This window comes from Panthera onca, chromosome X (genome assembly GCF_046562875.1).
Source record: "Panthera onca isolate mPanOnc1 chromosome X, mPanOnc1 haplotype 2, whole genome shotgun sequence".
Lineage (NCBI taxonomy): Eukaryota > Metazoa > Chordata > Mammalia > Carnivora > Felidae > Panthera > Panthera onca.
This window is the reverse complement of record NC_138357.1, coordinates 41687153-41700624: the sequence shown is the minus strand read 5'-3', so window position 1 is coordinate 41700624 and position 13472 is coordinate 41687153. Positions and strand designations below refer to the sequence as shown.

General features: G+C 37.0%; 1 protein-coding gene across 2 annotated transcripts in view; it reads left to right on the top strand.

The window, feature by feature from the left end:
- DNAAF6 (dynein axonemal assembly factor 6) overlaps positions 1-11506 on the top strand; it is a 36410-nt gene extending 24904 nt beyond the window's left edge. For both annotated transcript variants that reach the window (XM_081794368.1, XM_081794369.1), the window contains exons 6-7: positions 5345-5430; positions 11244-11506. In XM_081794368.1, coding sequence (XP_081650494.1) covers positions 5345-5430; positions 11244-11373 — 216 coding nt within the window. In that variant the 3' untranslated portion in view covers positions 11374-11506. The remainder of the gene's footprint in view (positions 1-5344; positions 5431-11243) is intronic.
- The last annotated feature ends 1966 nt before the right edge of the window (positions 11507-13472 follow it).

The following is a 13472-nucleotide window of genomic DNA, read 5'->3' as shown; positions in this document are numbered from 1 at the left end:
TTGGATCTTTTACATCTTCGGTTAGGTTTATTCCTAGGTATTTTATGCTTCTTGGTGCAATTGTGAATGGGATCAGTTTATTTGTCTTTCTGTTGCTTCATTATTATTATATAAGAATGCAACTGATTTCTGTACATTGATTTTGTATCCTGCAACTTTGTTGAATTCATGTATCAGTTCTAGCAGACTTTTGGTGGAGTCTATCGGATTTTCCATGTATAATATCATGTCATCTGCAAAAAGTGAAAGCTTGACTTCATCTTTGCCAATTTTGATGCCTTTGATTTCCTTTTGTTGTCTGATTGCTGATGCTAGAACTTCCAACACTATGTTAAACAACAGCGGTGAGAGTGGACATCCCTGTTGTGTTCCTGATCTCAGGGGGAAAGCTCTCAGATTTTCCCCATTGAGGATGATATTAGCTGTGAGCTTTTCATAAATGGCTTTTATGATGTTTAAGTATGTCCCTTCTACCCCGACTTTCTCGAGGGTTTTTATTAAGAAAGGATGCTGAATTTTGTCAAATGCTTTTTCTGCATTGATTGACAGGATCATATAGTTCTTATCTTTTCTTTTATTAATGTGATGTATCACGTGGATTGATTTGTGAATGTGGAAGCAGCCCTGCATCCCAGGAATGAATCCCACTTGACCATGGTGAATAATTCTTTTTATAAGCTGTTGAATTCGATTTGCTAGTATCTTATTGAGAATTTTTGCATCCATATTCATTAGGGATATTGGCCTGTAGTTCTCTTTTTTTACTGGGTCTCTGTCTGGTTTAGGAATCAAAGTAATACTGGCTTCATAGAATAAGTCTGGAAGTTTTCCTTCCCTTTCTGTTTTTTGGAATAGCTTGAGAAGGATAGGTATTATCTCTGCTTTAAATGTCTGGTAGAACTCCCCAGGGAAGCCATCTGGTCCTGGACTCTTATTTGTTGGGAGATTTTTGATAACTGATTCAATTTCTTCTCTGGTTATGGGTCTGTTCAAGCTTTCTATTTCTTCCTGATTTAGTTTTGGAAGCGTGTGGGTGTTTAGGAATTTGTCCATATCTTCCAGGTTGTCCAGTTTGTTGGTATATAATTTTTCATAGTATTCCCTGATAATTGCTTATATTTCTGAAGGATTGGTTGTAATAATTCTATTTTCGTTCATGATTTTATCTATTTGGGTCATCTCCCTTTTCTTTTTGAGAAGCCTGGCTAGAGGTTTATCAATTTTGTTTATTTTTTCAAAAAACCAACTCTTGGTTTCATTGATCTGCTCTACAGTTTTTTTAGATTTTATATTGTTTATTTCTGCTCTGATCTTTATTATTTCTCTTCCTCTGCTGGATGCCTGGACATTTGAAGTCCATAATAGTTTGTCAGGGTGGAAAAGCTCTCCGAGAAGAGTAAGCAGCAGCATGAGCAAAGGCATAGCGCTATGAAAGCATATGATGTGTTTTGAGAGCATTTGTGATGTTCTTGGAACCCCAGAATGCACTGGCATGGAGTAATACAAGATAAAACAGAATAAGCAGCTTGGAGCTAGTTGGAAAAGCCCTTGAAGGTCATACCATGTGTTTTGGACTGATTTCGTCCCCCTGAAGTTCATATTTTGAAGCTCCAACCCCCACTGTAATGGTATTTGGAGATGGAACCTTTGAGATGTAATTTGGTTTAGATGAGGTCACAAGGGTGGGGCCGGCATGATGATATTAGTGCGTTTATACAAAGATACCAGAGAGCTTGCTCTGCTTGGTTTCTCTCTGGGCCATGTAAGCACCCTGTGAGAAGGCAGCTTTCTGCAAGTAGAGAAGAAAGCTCTCACCAGAAACCAACCATACTCGCATGTCTGGCATGCTCAGAATTCCAGTCTGTAATATTGTGTTATGGCAGCCCCAACAGACTAAGACACCACGAAACGTGAACTTTTGTGGGCATTAGAGTTACTAAACATCTTAAAGCAGGTGAGTTAAACAATTAGATGTGGTATTTCATAACAACTCTAGTGGCAGATTATCGTGGAGAATTTGGCAGAGATGATGGTAGGAAATGAGTGGGAGTTAGGGAGATTGGTGGTAGGAAAACCAACTGATAGACAATATCACTAATTCAGGTGAGAGAGGTAGACCCCTGGAGGGTGGCAGTAGGGATAGAGAGCAAGGTAGACATTTAAGAAGTAGTATTGATAAGATTTATTTTTTTAACGTAATTTATTGTCAAGTTAGCTAACATACAGTTTCTACAGTGTGCTGTTGGCTTCAAAAGTAGATTCCCATGATTCATTGCCTACATACAACACCCAGGGCTCATACCGACAAGTGCCCTCCTCAATATCCATCACCCATTTTCCCCTCTCCCCCGCTACCCCATCAAACCTCAGTTTGTTCTCTGCATTTAAGAGTCCTTTATGGTTTGCCTCCCTCTCTGTTTGAAACTATTTTTCCCCTTCCCTTCCCCCATGGTCTTCTGTTAAGTTTCTAGAATTCCACATATGGAAGGTTGTCAAATGAGATATGTAAGGGAGAAATAGGAGTCAAGAATTCTAGTTTGGGTGACTGGGTAAATGGTGATGACATGAATCAAGATAGGGGAATGTAAAGTGGTTTGTCTCTGGGTGGTAGTCTTAGAGATGGTTTTTATTTCTTTTTGTTCATCCGAATTTTACACTTTATTTACAATTACCATTTATTACTTCTGGAATAAGAGTAAACAGCTTTGTTTTTGGTATGGGGATCAGGAATGCAATGCAAAAGAAAGAAGACAAAGTTCTAAGAGAAATATATTAAGTTTGGGTTATATTGAGTTTGAACTGCCTATAAGAAATCTTGCTGGAAGTGTCCAAGGCTGTTAGAAATATAAATCCATGTGAAACTCAAAGACGGAGACTGGAGATGTTGATTTTCAGAATTGGTGTTCTATGAGGGGTTAGAATGTACTACCACAGAGTGCTGGCTTTGCATTGGGCTTGGAATAAAGGAAAACTGATCTTAAGTAGCACATGTATGCTTGGAGAGGGGGAGGTATTGAGAGGAACACTAGGAAACTTGCAGAAATGGGACTGAGGACAGAATACATAGCCCTTGGGATGGGGTCAACATTCAGAGACAGAGTTCAAACAGAGGCACTGGAAATTCTCACTCCAGTTCCAAGCCAGGTATCAAAAACCAAGAGGAATCAGATCAATGAAGTGACGTTGACTCTGGGTCATGGCTTTAGAGATAAAAACAATGTTGACGAGAGAAGCCAAACATGTGTAATAGAAACAATGTGGCAAAGAATAGGGAACAGCCTACCCTTGAGAAATAGGGCTGACTGAAGTACCTGACCTTTGGATGTCAGTTGGGGACCATGGAAAAAGGAACTTCAGGTGTCAAAGGTATGTAGGAAGATAGCCTGTCTTCCCCCAGAGGACTACTCGTGGTAAGAAGGGGTATGTGTGCAGTGGGGAAGTAGGTCAGTGGATTCCCATTTTCACCCATGTGTGTTGAACAGCAGATTATCTCTAAAAGCCAAAAGTAAATGGGGCTAGAGTTATTGATATTCTGCCAAATAACCCATTGTTTGTTCTAGAGGATTGGAAAAGCAGCCTGCACATAGCTTGATACTCTTTTTGAGCAATGGATATATAATATTTTGGCTCTTCTGCTTTAATGCATCCATGTTGATAAGGGGACATTCTGATGTGACCTATGAAACAAGCCATTTAGTCTGTTTCTTTTTCATTATCACCTCCTTCACAGGGTTATGAGCCTTACTCCATCTCCAAGTCTCACTGAGAATGAGGTGAGAGTCAGGGATGGGATAGGAGTCAGTCACTATCTGGCAGACACAACCAGGAGTCACATGTTTATCACACGTATTCACCTCGGAAAGGGCTACCAATCATTCTGAGCAACATGTCTGCCTATCTTCTGAGAATCCACTTGTTTCCTGAATGGTGTGCTTCTCAAATCCTGATTTTTCTCTTAAGGTTAAAACAGTCATACTTATTTACTTCTAATGAATACATAGATTTGGCTACATGATAACTGAAAGGATTCTCTTTTCCATATAAATTCTAGAGGACGGACACATTTTTTTGCAGGCTTTCGGATTATTCTAACCTTATTGGATTGGTTGCAAATTAGACTGTGTTTCAGGGAGACAGATATTTGAGCTGTAATACAATTCCTTATTATCAGCTCTAGGCAGCACAGTAAACCTTCAATTAAACTTCTAATAGTAATATAATATACATATATTTATAGTTAATATCCTAGCATTCTTTCATAATGATGGTAGGGGGTGGATACCTCCTTAAAAGTTGATCTAATTGTATATTTTTAATGTATTTCTGATTGTGAAAGTTAGATGTATTTAAATTTTTAAGTACATTTAATACATAATACATAATGAGAGAGTTAGATGCAGAATGCACATAGGGTGAGAAGAGAGAGAGATGGGAAAGAATTTGAGATGGGCTTAAGGTCAGGTATGAAGTAAGAGTGAAAGATGTCTTATACATATTACTTGGTTAAAAAAATCAGTAATTTTACATTCCGATGATGCCATTTTGAGGAGGTTTCATCAAAATGTCTGAATCACATGTCTGGAATCCTTGAACCAGAACTGGCAGAAACTTCTGAATCCATGCAAGCAGATTGACAGATTGACAGACTGACCCTTGGAAAATGTCAATATTTGAGGGATGGATAAGGGAAGAGAACACCTGGGTTTTAAATGCTCTTGTGTATGTACCCAGGAGTGGAATTACTGGGTCCTGTGAGAATTGAGATGCGACATTTTTAAGTAAAATCTTACCAAACCAATAAATAGTCCCACTTTGTGTGTGCGTGTGTGTGGAGGCGGGGGTGGGTGTGGGGTACGTAGGGATCATGTTGTTATTTCTCTTCTTGTGTTAACGACTTTTATGGACTCCTACACTTCTCTAGGAAATGTGGAATAGGAGTTTATACCAGGATACTACAAATGGCATCACCAACCCACACCCAACATGAAAATTAACCACTTTTTATTCAAAGTGCCCATTGATATAAAGTCCATTGAAAGTCCCCAACCTTAGCAGGTGTACTAGTGTGCACCTTCAGACAATGAAAGTTACAGGCAAGGAACCTTAGTTCAATTACAGACGGTTACCCTTGGGCTGCTCATTAAACTTCTCTGTATCTCACTTTCTCCATCTATAAAATGGGGGTAATCCTGCATCTCAAGATTGTAATGAGGAAAGGGCCTAGCCATGCGCACATAGCTGGAACTTAATAAATATTAGCTCTCATTTCCCCATACTTCCCTACCCTCTTCAAATTAACTGTTCTTCAAAACAAAAGTATTTTTCTTCTCATTTTCTCTTTCAGGTTAAAATTAAACTGCCGAATACAAACCCTTCTGAAATTCAAATTGATATCCAGGAAATGATCCTTGACCTTCGCACTCCTAATAAGTGAGTAAAACTTAGAACTAGAATAATGTATTAAAATATTAATGAATCTATAATCAATATTCTTAAAGTGTACATTGTTATTTTTCATCACTCCTAAAGTTTGACAAAAAGTGAAAAAGTAAGTTATTCATTCAGATGTTTGATCTACATAATATAAATATATATGTATATGTATTTTTTGAAACACCTAAAACACCTAGTTTTTTCTGCTTTGCACCCGTACATTTGGAGTAGATTGCTACCACTAAAATACAGCCTTTGACATTTAGATACAGTTTACTATCTGTGAGGAAAAATAACTAGAGATGAAAATCTCTTAAGTTGTAAGTCTCGCTTGTGGCTTTTTGTACAGAGATGCCATAAGAGAAGCAATATCTTTAAACTTTCTGGTTACCATGGGACTCTAAGGTTCAATTTGACTGTATCCATCTAAAAATTAACAGAAAAGTCTTGTCATCAATTCCTTAAAGCAAAAATTCTAGCAAATTGGGGTGCCTGGGTGGCCCAGTTGGCTGGATGTCTGGCTCAGGTCATGATCTCACAGCTAGTGAGTTCGAGCCCCACATCGGGCTCTGTGCTGACAGCTCAGAGCCTGGAGCCTGCTTTGGATTTTGTCTCCCTGTCTCTCTGCTCCTCTCCAGCTTATACTCTGTCTCTCTCTCTCTCAAAAATAAATAAACATTAAAAAAATTTTAAAAAATTCTAACAAATTTATCACTAGCTTCTCAAGTAGTATAGATACATTTAAAAAGAATACAGGTAATAATGGCATAATATAATTAAACATTTTGATATTTTCAAAATAGTCTTCTTATTACACAGGTTCAAATTATGTTTCCAAAATGCAACACGTACAGTAAGATTCTGATACAAATGTTTATCTGAAACCTGGACAAATCATTCCCGTCTCTCAAAAACAAGTCCATAAAGAGAAAATCAATGGAACCTGATGTGTGATAGATAAAATATCTAAATATCTCCTTGCTTGTTTCACTTTTCATCTGAAAGTATGCTAGTGAGCACACTTTGGTTGACTGCAGTGGCTCTTTCTTTGTTATTCACGAACATTTCAAACTGGGTGTGGTAAGCAGTCAGCTGCTGGCACATTTTCTTTCTTCCATTATCAGTATCAATAATCTTCCCCTGTTGATCTTAGGGTTTCAAAAAAATAAAAAGTAGATCCCTCATACAAAAGACTTCTATGTATAAACGACCCAATGTACATACATAGCTTAACCTTGATTTCTATAGTAGATGCATTTAACCCAAAATGATCTACCCATGGATATATATCAAGTACTTTCTCATTACTCATGTAATTTCAAAACTATATTCTCACCAAAATTGTCTTCTGTTATAAAAATTTCATCCACTATTCCTACGATTTACTTCGAGGAGCAGTGTAATTTTTTCATTCTTATTATATATGCTTTTACTCTTCCACACAACCTCTGCAAGGAAAGTTGCTTAAATTAACAGTTAATCTTCCATGATATTGGTGCGCTTGTTAAAAACACATACATATCTACACACCGTGGAGTTAATTTCCATTCTCCTAGCAGTTCTCCATCAATCTTCAGGCAGCTGCTATGCTGCCATTCCAGATATCTATCAGAGCCCACCAAATGAAAGACTCACACAGAGATACTTGTCCATGTAGAATGTGGACTACACTAGAATTTTGGGATCATAATTTTCTTATATATTAAATAGTGCAGAGAGGTGCTGTCTCTTAAGAAAAAAATCATTAATTATGATAGAAGACTGAAGATAGGCTGTTATCGTTTTTGTCATTTTTCCTTAACACTTGCACATTCTTTGGAGCCACGCTATTATCTGAAATTGTGTTATTGGAAATGTGACTTGTTTTTGAGGTTATTGGTATTCACATATACTTTCTTTAGTTTCTAACTTTGACAGCATATCACACTATGTTTACTCACCCCTAGAGAGGTAAGAGAAAACCTCCTGTTCATGAATCTATAAGGCAGAACACGTGAATCTATTTTAACTGAATTGACTGGTAAGATCAGTCAAATGACAGTCAATTGCATTAGAACTATCAATAAAACCCAGATTTTTAGAATTATACAACCAAAAGAAATAAGGCAATGTCTTAACTTCTTTATTTTTTAAAAAAATCATTGTTTTTGCACGTTGATTCCCAACATGGAGTAGACAGAAAGGAGGAAAGACAGGGGAAATTGGATAATTTCCCAAGGACTTTTATCTTCATATGAGGTTTCACTATTTTTTGAAGTGTATTCTAAGAATATCATAAATGAATTCCTTGAATGTGATAGTAAAAACATATTGTAAAGACAAGTATGAATTAATTTTTGGTAGAATGCTGTTTTATTCTCATCTTTTCTGTGCTCCTTTAATTCAGACTGATTGAGAATTGACTGATACTCAAACTCAAAAGATGTTTTCAAATTGAAATACTGAATGTCAGCTCAGTAGCTATTTCTTCACTTTCTTTGAAAATAGTTATGTCTCCAATAGAAAACGTTTAAAAAGTCATGTTTTTTAAACCCAAATATTTATTTTTTAATTTAAATTTTGTTAGTTAATATACAGTGCAATATTGATCTCAGGAGTAGAATTCAGTGATTTCATCACTTACATACAACACCCAGTGCTCATCACAACAAGGGCCCCCCTTAGTCCCCATCACCCATCTAGCTAATCTCCCACCCACCTCCTTCCATCAACCCTTAGTTTTTTCTCTATCATTAAAAGTTTCTTGTTAACTAACCCAGAGATAAAATCATTTATTAACTACATAAAATAAAAACTACATTATGTGAATATGCACAGAACAAGGTTGTCCTGTATTTAAATCTCTTGCAAGGAACATCAACTTGACTTTGCTAGTATAAATGTAAGGTTGTAAGTCTCTAGAGTTCACTTGTATAGATAATTCTTTTGTCTTTACTTTCATATATTATCATTCACTTTTAAACAATTTCTAATGAAAAGTAACACTGGATAAACATTTGATCAGTGCCTAAACTGTAGCTTCTTAAAAGCAAGTATACTATCAATGTAAAGGCAGAGGGATTGAGTTTAAATGTTTATTCATATTTGATAGTACTAATGTGTTGTAGGTACTCAAATGTTATTTTGCTTTTCATTCATTTATGTATTCACTCAACAAACATTCATAAAGTCTCCTGCTACAATTGGGGGGACATGAAGATAAGATATAGTCCTGTCCTTCAATGAATTGTACATGGATAAGTATTTGTAGAATTTTATTTTATTTATATATAAATCTCAATCCAGATATCAGGCAGTAAAACAGACTAGACAAAAATACTTCCCTTCTCCTAAGAGCCTAAATAAGTTGCACAGTTTCTGTTCAAAATTTTAGTATTTGAAGCCATACTACTAAGGACTAGCCAGGAATGCAGGCATAGATGGATCATTCCAATGGCCACTGTCTCTGCTGAATTTATTTCTCTCTGAACAGAGAAGTGCACATTATCACTGGAACTCCTTCTTCAGCTGATTTATAGTTGTCTTTTAGTGCAATGAAGCTACCACCACTGAGCTTTGCTTTATTTTTAAAGTGAATATATTATCATTTGTAGAATAAGGGATAAAGCAAATCTAACTCCAGCTCAAACTATATTGTAAACAACTTTAAAAAGATGGACTCTAAACACTTTTTGCACCCACTTTTTTGAGATGCCAAATATTACATGATATATTAAAATACACCATGAGGGGCACCTGGGTAGCTCAGTTGGTTAAGTGCCCAACTTGGACTCAGGTCGGGATCTCAAAGTTCATAAGTTCAAGCCCCATGTCGGGCTCTGTGCTGACAGCTTAGAGCCTGGAGCCTGCTTTGGATTCTGTGTCTCCCTCTTTCTCTGCCCCTCCCCCTCTCACACTCTGTCTCTCTCTCTGAAAAATAAACACACATTAAAATTTTTTTAAATTTGAAATAAATACATCATGATATCATTACTTCTGGTGGAGAGAGATGTTTTTCCTACTACAAGTATCTGGAATAGAACAAGAGTAACAGGAAATTTCTCTTCTAGAGAAATGTGATCACACAAACATGTGTGATAAATACTTTTAATGAGCCCAGTTTCCTAAACTTAGGTCTTGCAAATGAGTGAGGAGGCAATTGGTTTTCAAGAGTTTGTTTTCAAATACTAGTTCTTCATACAAGGATTCAATAAGTACCCCTAAAAAATACCAGATTCCTTTACAAACTTGGATCCTATACCTTTTAAAAGAGATTTTCTGTCCACTTTTTATAGAGATACTGAAGGCTTCTTTATGGAGAATGTGAGGTAACAAGTGCTTCATGCATTTAATTTTCTTCAGATACCAGCATGTGCCGACCCCATGCATAATTCAGATTCATACCACTATGACAGAATTATGGATGGCTCAGCCCAGCAATGCAGCTAAAGCATACAGCTATCTAGCAATGGAGCCCCACAACTGCAAAATAAACCCAGCAATCTCTCACAGGGATTTTTGTCAATGTATAGTAGAAAGAACCAGAAGCAAGCACAGAGAAGCACTTTCATTGATCTAGTATTAAAATCATTCCAGGCCTGAATTTCAATACCTATACATGTAGTAGAGACTCAGCCTGAGGTTGCATCAGCAGAATTATTATAGAACTATTCCAATTTTCAGATTTGTATCAGTTAGTCACATTCCATGTACACATAAGCATGGCTGGCAACATATCTATCCAACCAACTTAAAGTTGCAATGGCTCTGTTCCTCTGCCTATAAAGCAAGCCTGAGACTATGTTTATATAATGCAAAATGAGGTCAATCTTGAAAAAAGAGTGGGGGTATCAAAACCCCTGCTTGTATTTTTAAGGCCAAAAAGGCTGATATATTATGTGTGTTAATTTGGCATATTTTTGAACTTGCACTTACAGTGTCTAAATATTGTTTTTTTGGTTCCTAACCTTTTGATGGTATATATTGCTTCCCGTTATCTTATTAAAAGTGATATCAAAACCACACTGAGATATCACCTCACGCCAGTCAGAGTGGCTAAAATGAACAAATCAGGAGACTATAGATGCTGGCGAGGATGTGGAGAAACGGGAACCCTCTTGCACTGTTGGTGGGAATGCAAACGGGTATATCCACTCTGGAAAACAGTGTGGAGGTTCCTCAAAAAATTAAAAATAGATCTACCCTAGGACCCAGAAATAGGACTGCTAGGAATTTACCCAAGGGATACAAGAGTGCTGATGCATAGGGGCACCTGTACCCCAATGTTTATAGCAGCACTTTCAACAATAGCCAAATTATGGAAAGAGCCTAAATGTCCATCAACTGATGAATGGATAAAGAAGTTGTGGTTTATATACTTGATGGAATACTACTTGGCAATGAGAAAGAATGAAATATGGCCTTTTGTAGCAACGTGGATGGAACTGGAGAGTGTTATGCTAAGTGAAATAAGTCATACAAAGACAGATACCATATGTTTTCACTTTTATGTGGATCCTGAGACACTTAACAGAAGACCATGGGGGAGGGGACGGGGGGAAAAAGTTACCGAGAAGGAAGGAGGCAAACCATAAGAGACTCTTAAAAACTGAGAATAAACTGAGGGTTGATGGGGCGCTGGGGGTGTGGGGGGCAGAGATGAGCATTGAGGAGGGCAACTGTTGGGATGAGCATTGGGTGTTGTATGGAAACCAATTTGACAATAAATTTCATATTAAAATAAAATAAAATAAAAGTGATATCTTCTTGATATTACTTTAGGAATTTGACTCTAGGTTTTTTACCTTGTCTTATTTTGTTTTGATTTTTAGGAAGCTGTTGATAACCCTTCCCCACCCTGTGGAATGCAACAGTGCCAAAGCTTTCTATATCCTGGAGACTGAGACTCTTGAAGTCGCTCTAACAATGAAAAGAGACTTGGATTTCATTAACTTCTTCTGAAGCTTCATGAACAAGAAGGAAACATGGTAAAACAGCACTGCTAAAAAATTTTTAAAAAAACCTTTGAAAAATTGGCGAATGTCTCCTATCTTTTTTATTATTCTGACATAGTTCATAAAGGGTCTAAATTCAATTCTAGTGAGTTCCTGGTCATTTACCATCATTCCTATTCCTCTGGTGGGAAATACTGTTTTCTTATATTCATAAGCTATTTCATTTTTTTGGTGATAGCTGGATAGAATTTGCAGGTTAACCAATTAGATTACTACATGGTCAATTCAAACTGAAATATGACCATGAAATGGTTGGTCCACTTATTTCAGTAGTCTGAAGAACTTAAACCAATTAATTATACTATGATATAATCAGTTCCATTGCAATTGGTCATTATTATGGCCAGAAAAGTTTATTTGGCTGCCTTCTCATTGATTTGATCAAATGATTTACAGTATTCTCTGGTTAGGTTCTCACAATCCTGGGATGTACAAATAACAAGGGATTATAAATAGTTTGGTACGCCATCCTAAACAACATGTTTTACTTGAATAAGAAATACTTCAGAACACACAGTGTTATTTAGCTTCCTCAGTCCTGCTTTCAGTGTCTGGATCTGGTTAGGTTAAAAATCTTCTTCCTTTTGTGCACTAATAATTACTAACAGTGCCTTTTGGACTACTGTGTGTATATTTAGTATTGAAATCCTTGACATTTAAAAGGAATATAAAGAAAAGTGTGGTGCATTTACAAAACCTGTTCTCTTTCATTTCTTATCTTTATTCATAATTGGGCATACCTATTTTTATGAGTTATGTCAATGCCCCCTGCCCCTTCTGGGCTGTATTGCTGAAGTTTATTTCAGAATTATTTATGAATAAATCTTATTTTAAAGCTCATGTAGCTAGGCCTCACACATCACTGTAGAACTGTGGAGTTACCTGGGAGTGAAATTTTGAGAAGAGATGAAAAATTGAAAGATGTTTATTTCATCTAAGTGAACTATTAAGGAACTCAATAAGCGGATATTTTCCAGACTTACATATGTAGATAACTACCAAGCCTCTAGTTTGTAACTAGATCTAATAGAAGGAAAAGACTGAGATTTTGGCAAAAATAGTTGTGCTAAAACATTGAGCTCTTGTAGAGAATTCACCATTGAAATCACCACCATGACATTCTTCTGCGGGGGGCAAGAATTGATGGTTGGGTTAACTAAAAGGAACTAGTGTCTGTGAATTTAAGTCCATGATGTTACAGGAACAAAAAAGTGTCCTACTTTGCTTCCTCAGCATCTTTTTTCAAGGCTATATTTTAAAAATTTAAGGGGCGCCTGGGTGGCTCAGTCAGTTAAGCGTCCGTCTTCAGCTCAGGTCACGATCTCGCGGTCCGTGAGTTCGAGCCCCGCGTCAGGCTCTGGGCGGATGGCTCAGAGCCTGGAGCCTGCTTCCAATTCTGTGTCTCCCTCTCTCTCTGCCCCTCCCCCATTCATGCTCTGTCTCTCTCTGTCCCAAAAATAAATAAACGTTAAAAAAAATTTAAAAATTTAAGATTACACCCTACGGTGTAAACTCTGGGGCAAGCCTAGGCAGTAACCAATATTTTTCTTCTCTAGAGAGCAACAGTGAGTCAGTGGAAAATGTATCTCTTTTTCCTATGTACTGGCCCTAATTACAAAGACCATTATTATTCAAGCTGACTGAATGTGCACAAGTTGTCCCTGGAAGAGAAGATAGAGCATATCCAGGCCAACTTGAATTGGGCTTTGGTTTTGTGGTACTGTATCAATTATGTAATGAAACAGAGCTTCAAGACAATGAAATGCGATCCAGTAATTTATACCCATCTGTGCATCATCCTACTTCACTGTCCTTGGCCTCAGAAGTAACAACTTTGTTGTCATTGTTGTTTTGTTTTTAAGCTAATTCCCAGGACTTTCTTCCTTTAAAGGGGAATAGTCCAGTAAAGCAAATGTAGAATAAGAAGACAAAAAGGAAATTCATCTTGTCAGCATTTTTTCTTTTTTTTAATGTTTCCTTATTTCTGAGAGAGAGGGAGAGGGAAAGAAAGAACACAGTGGGGGAGGGGTAGGCAGAGAAGGAGAC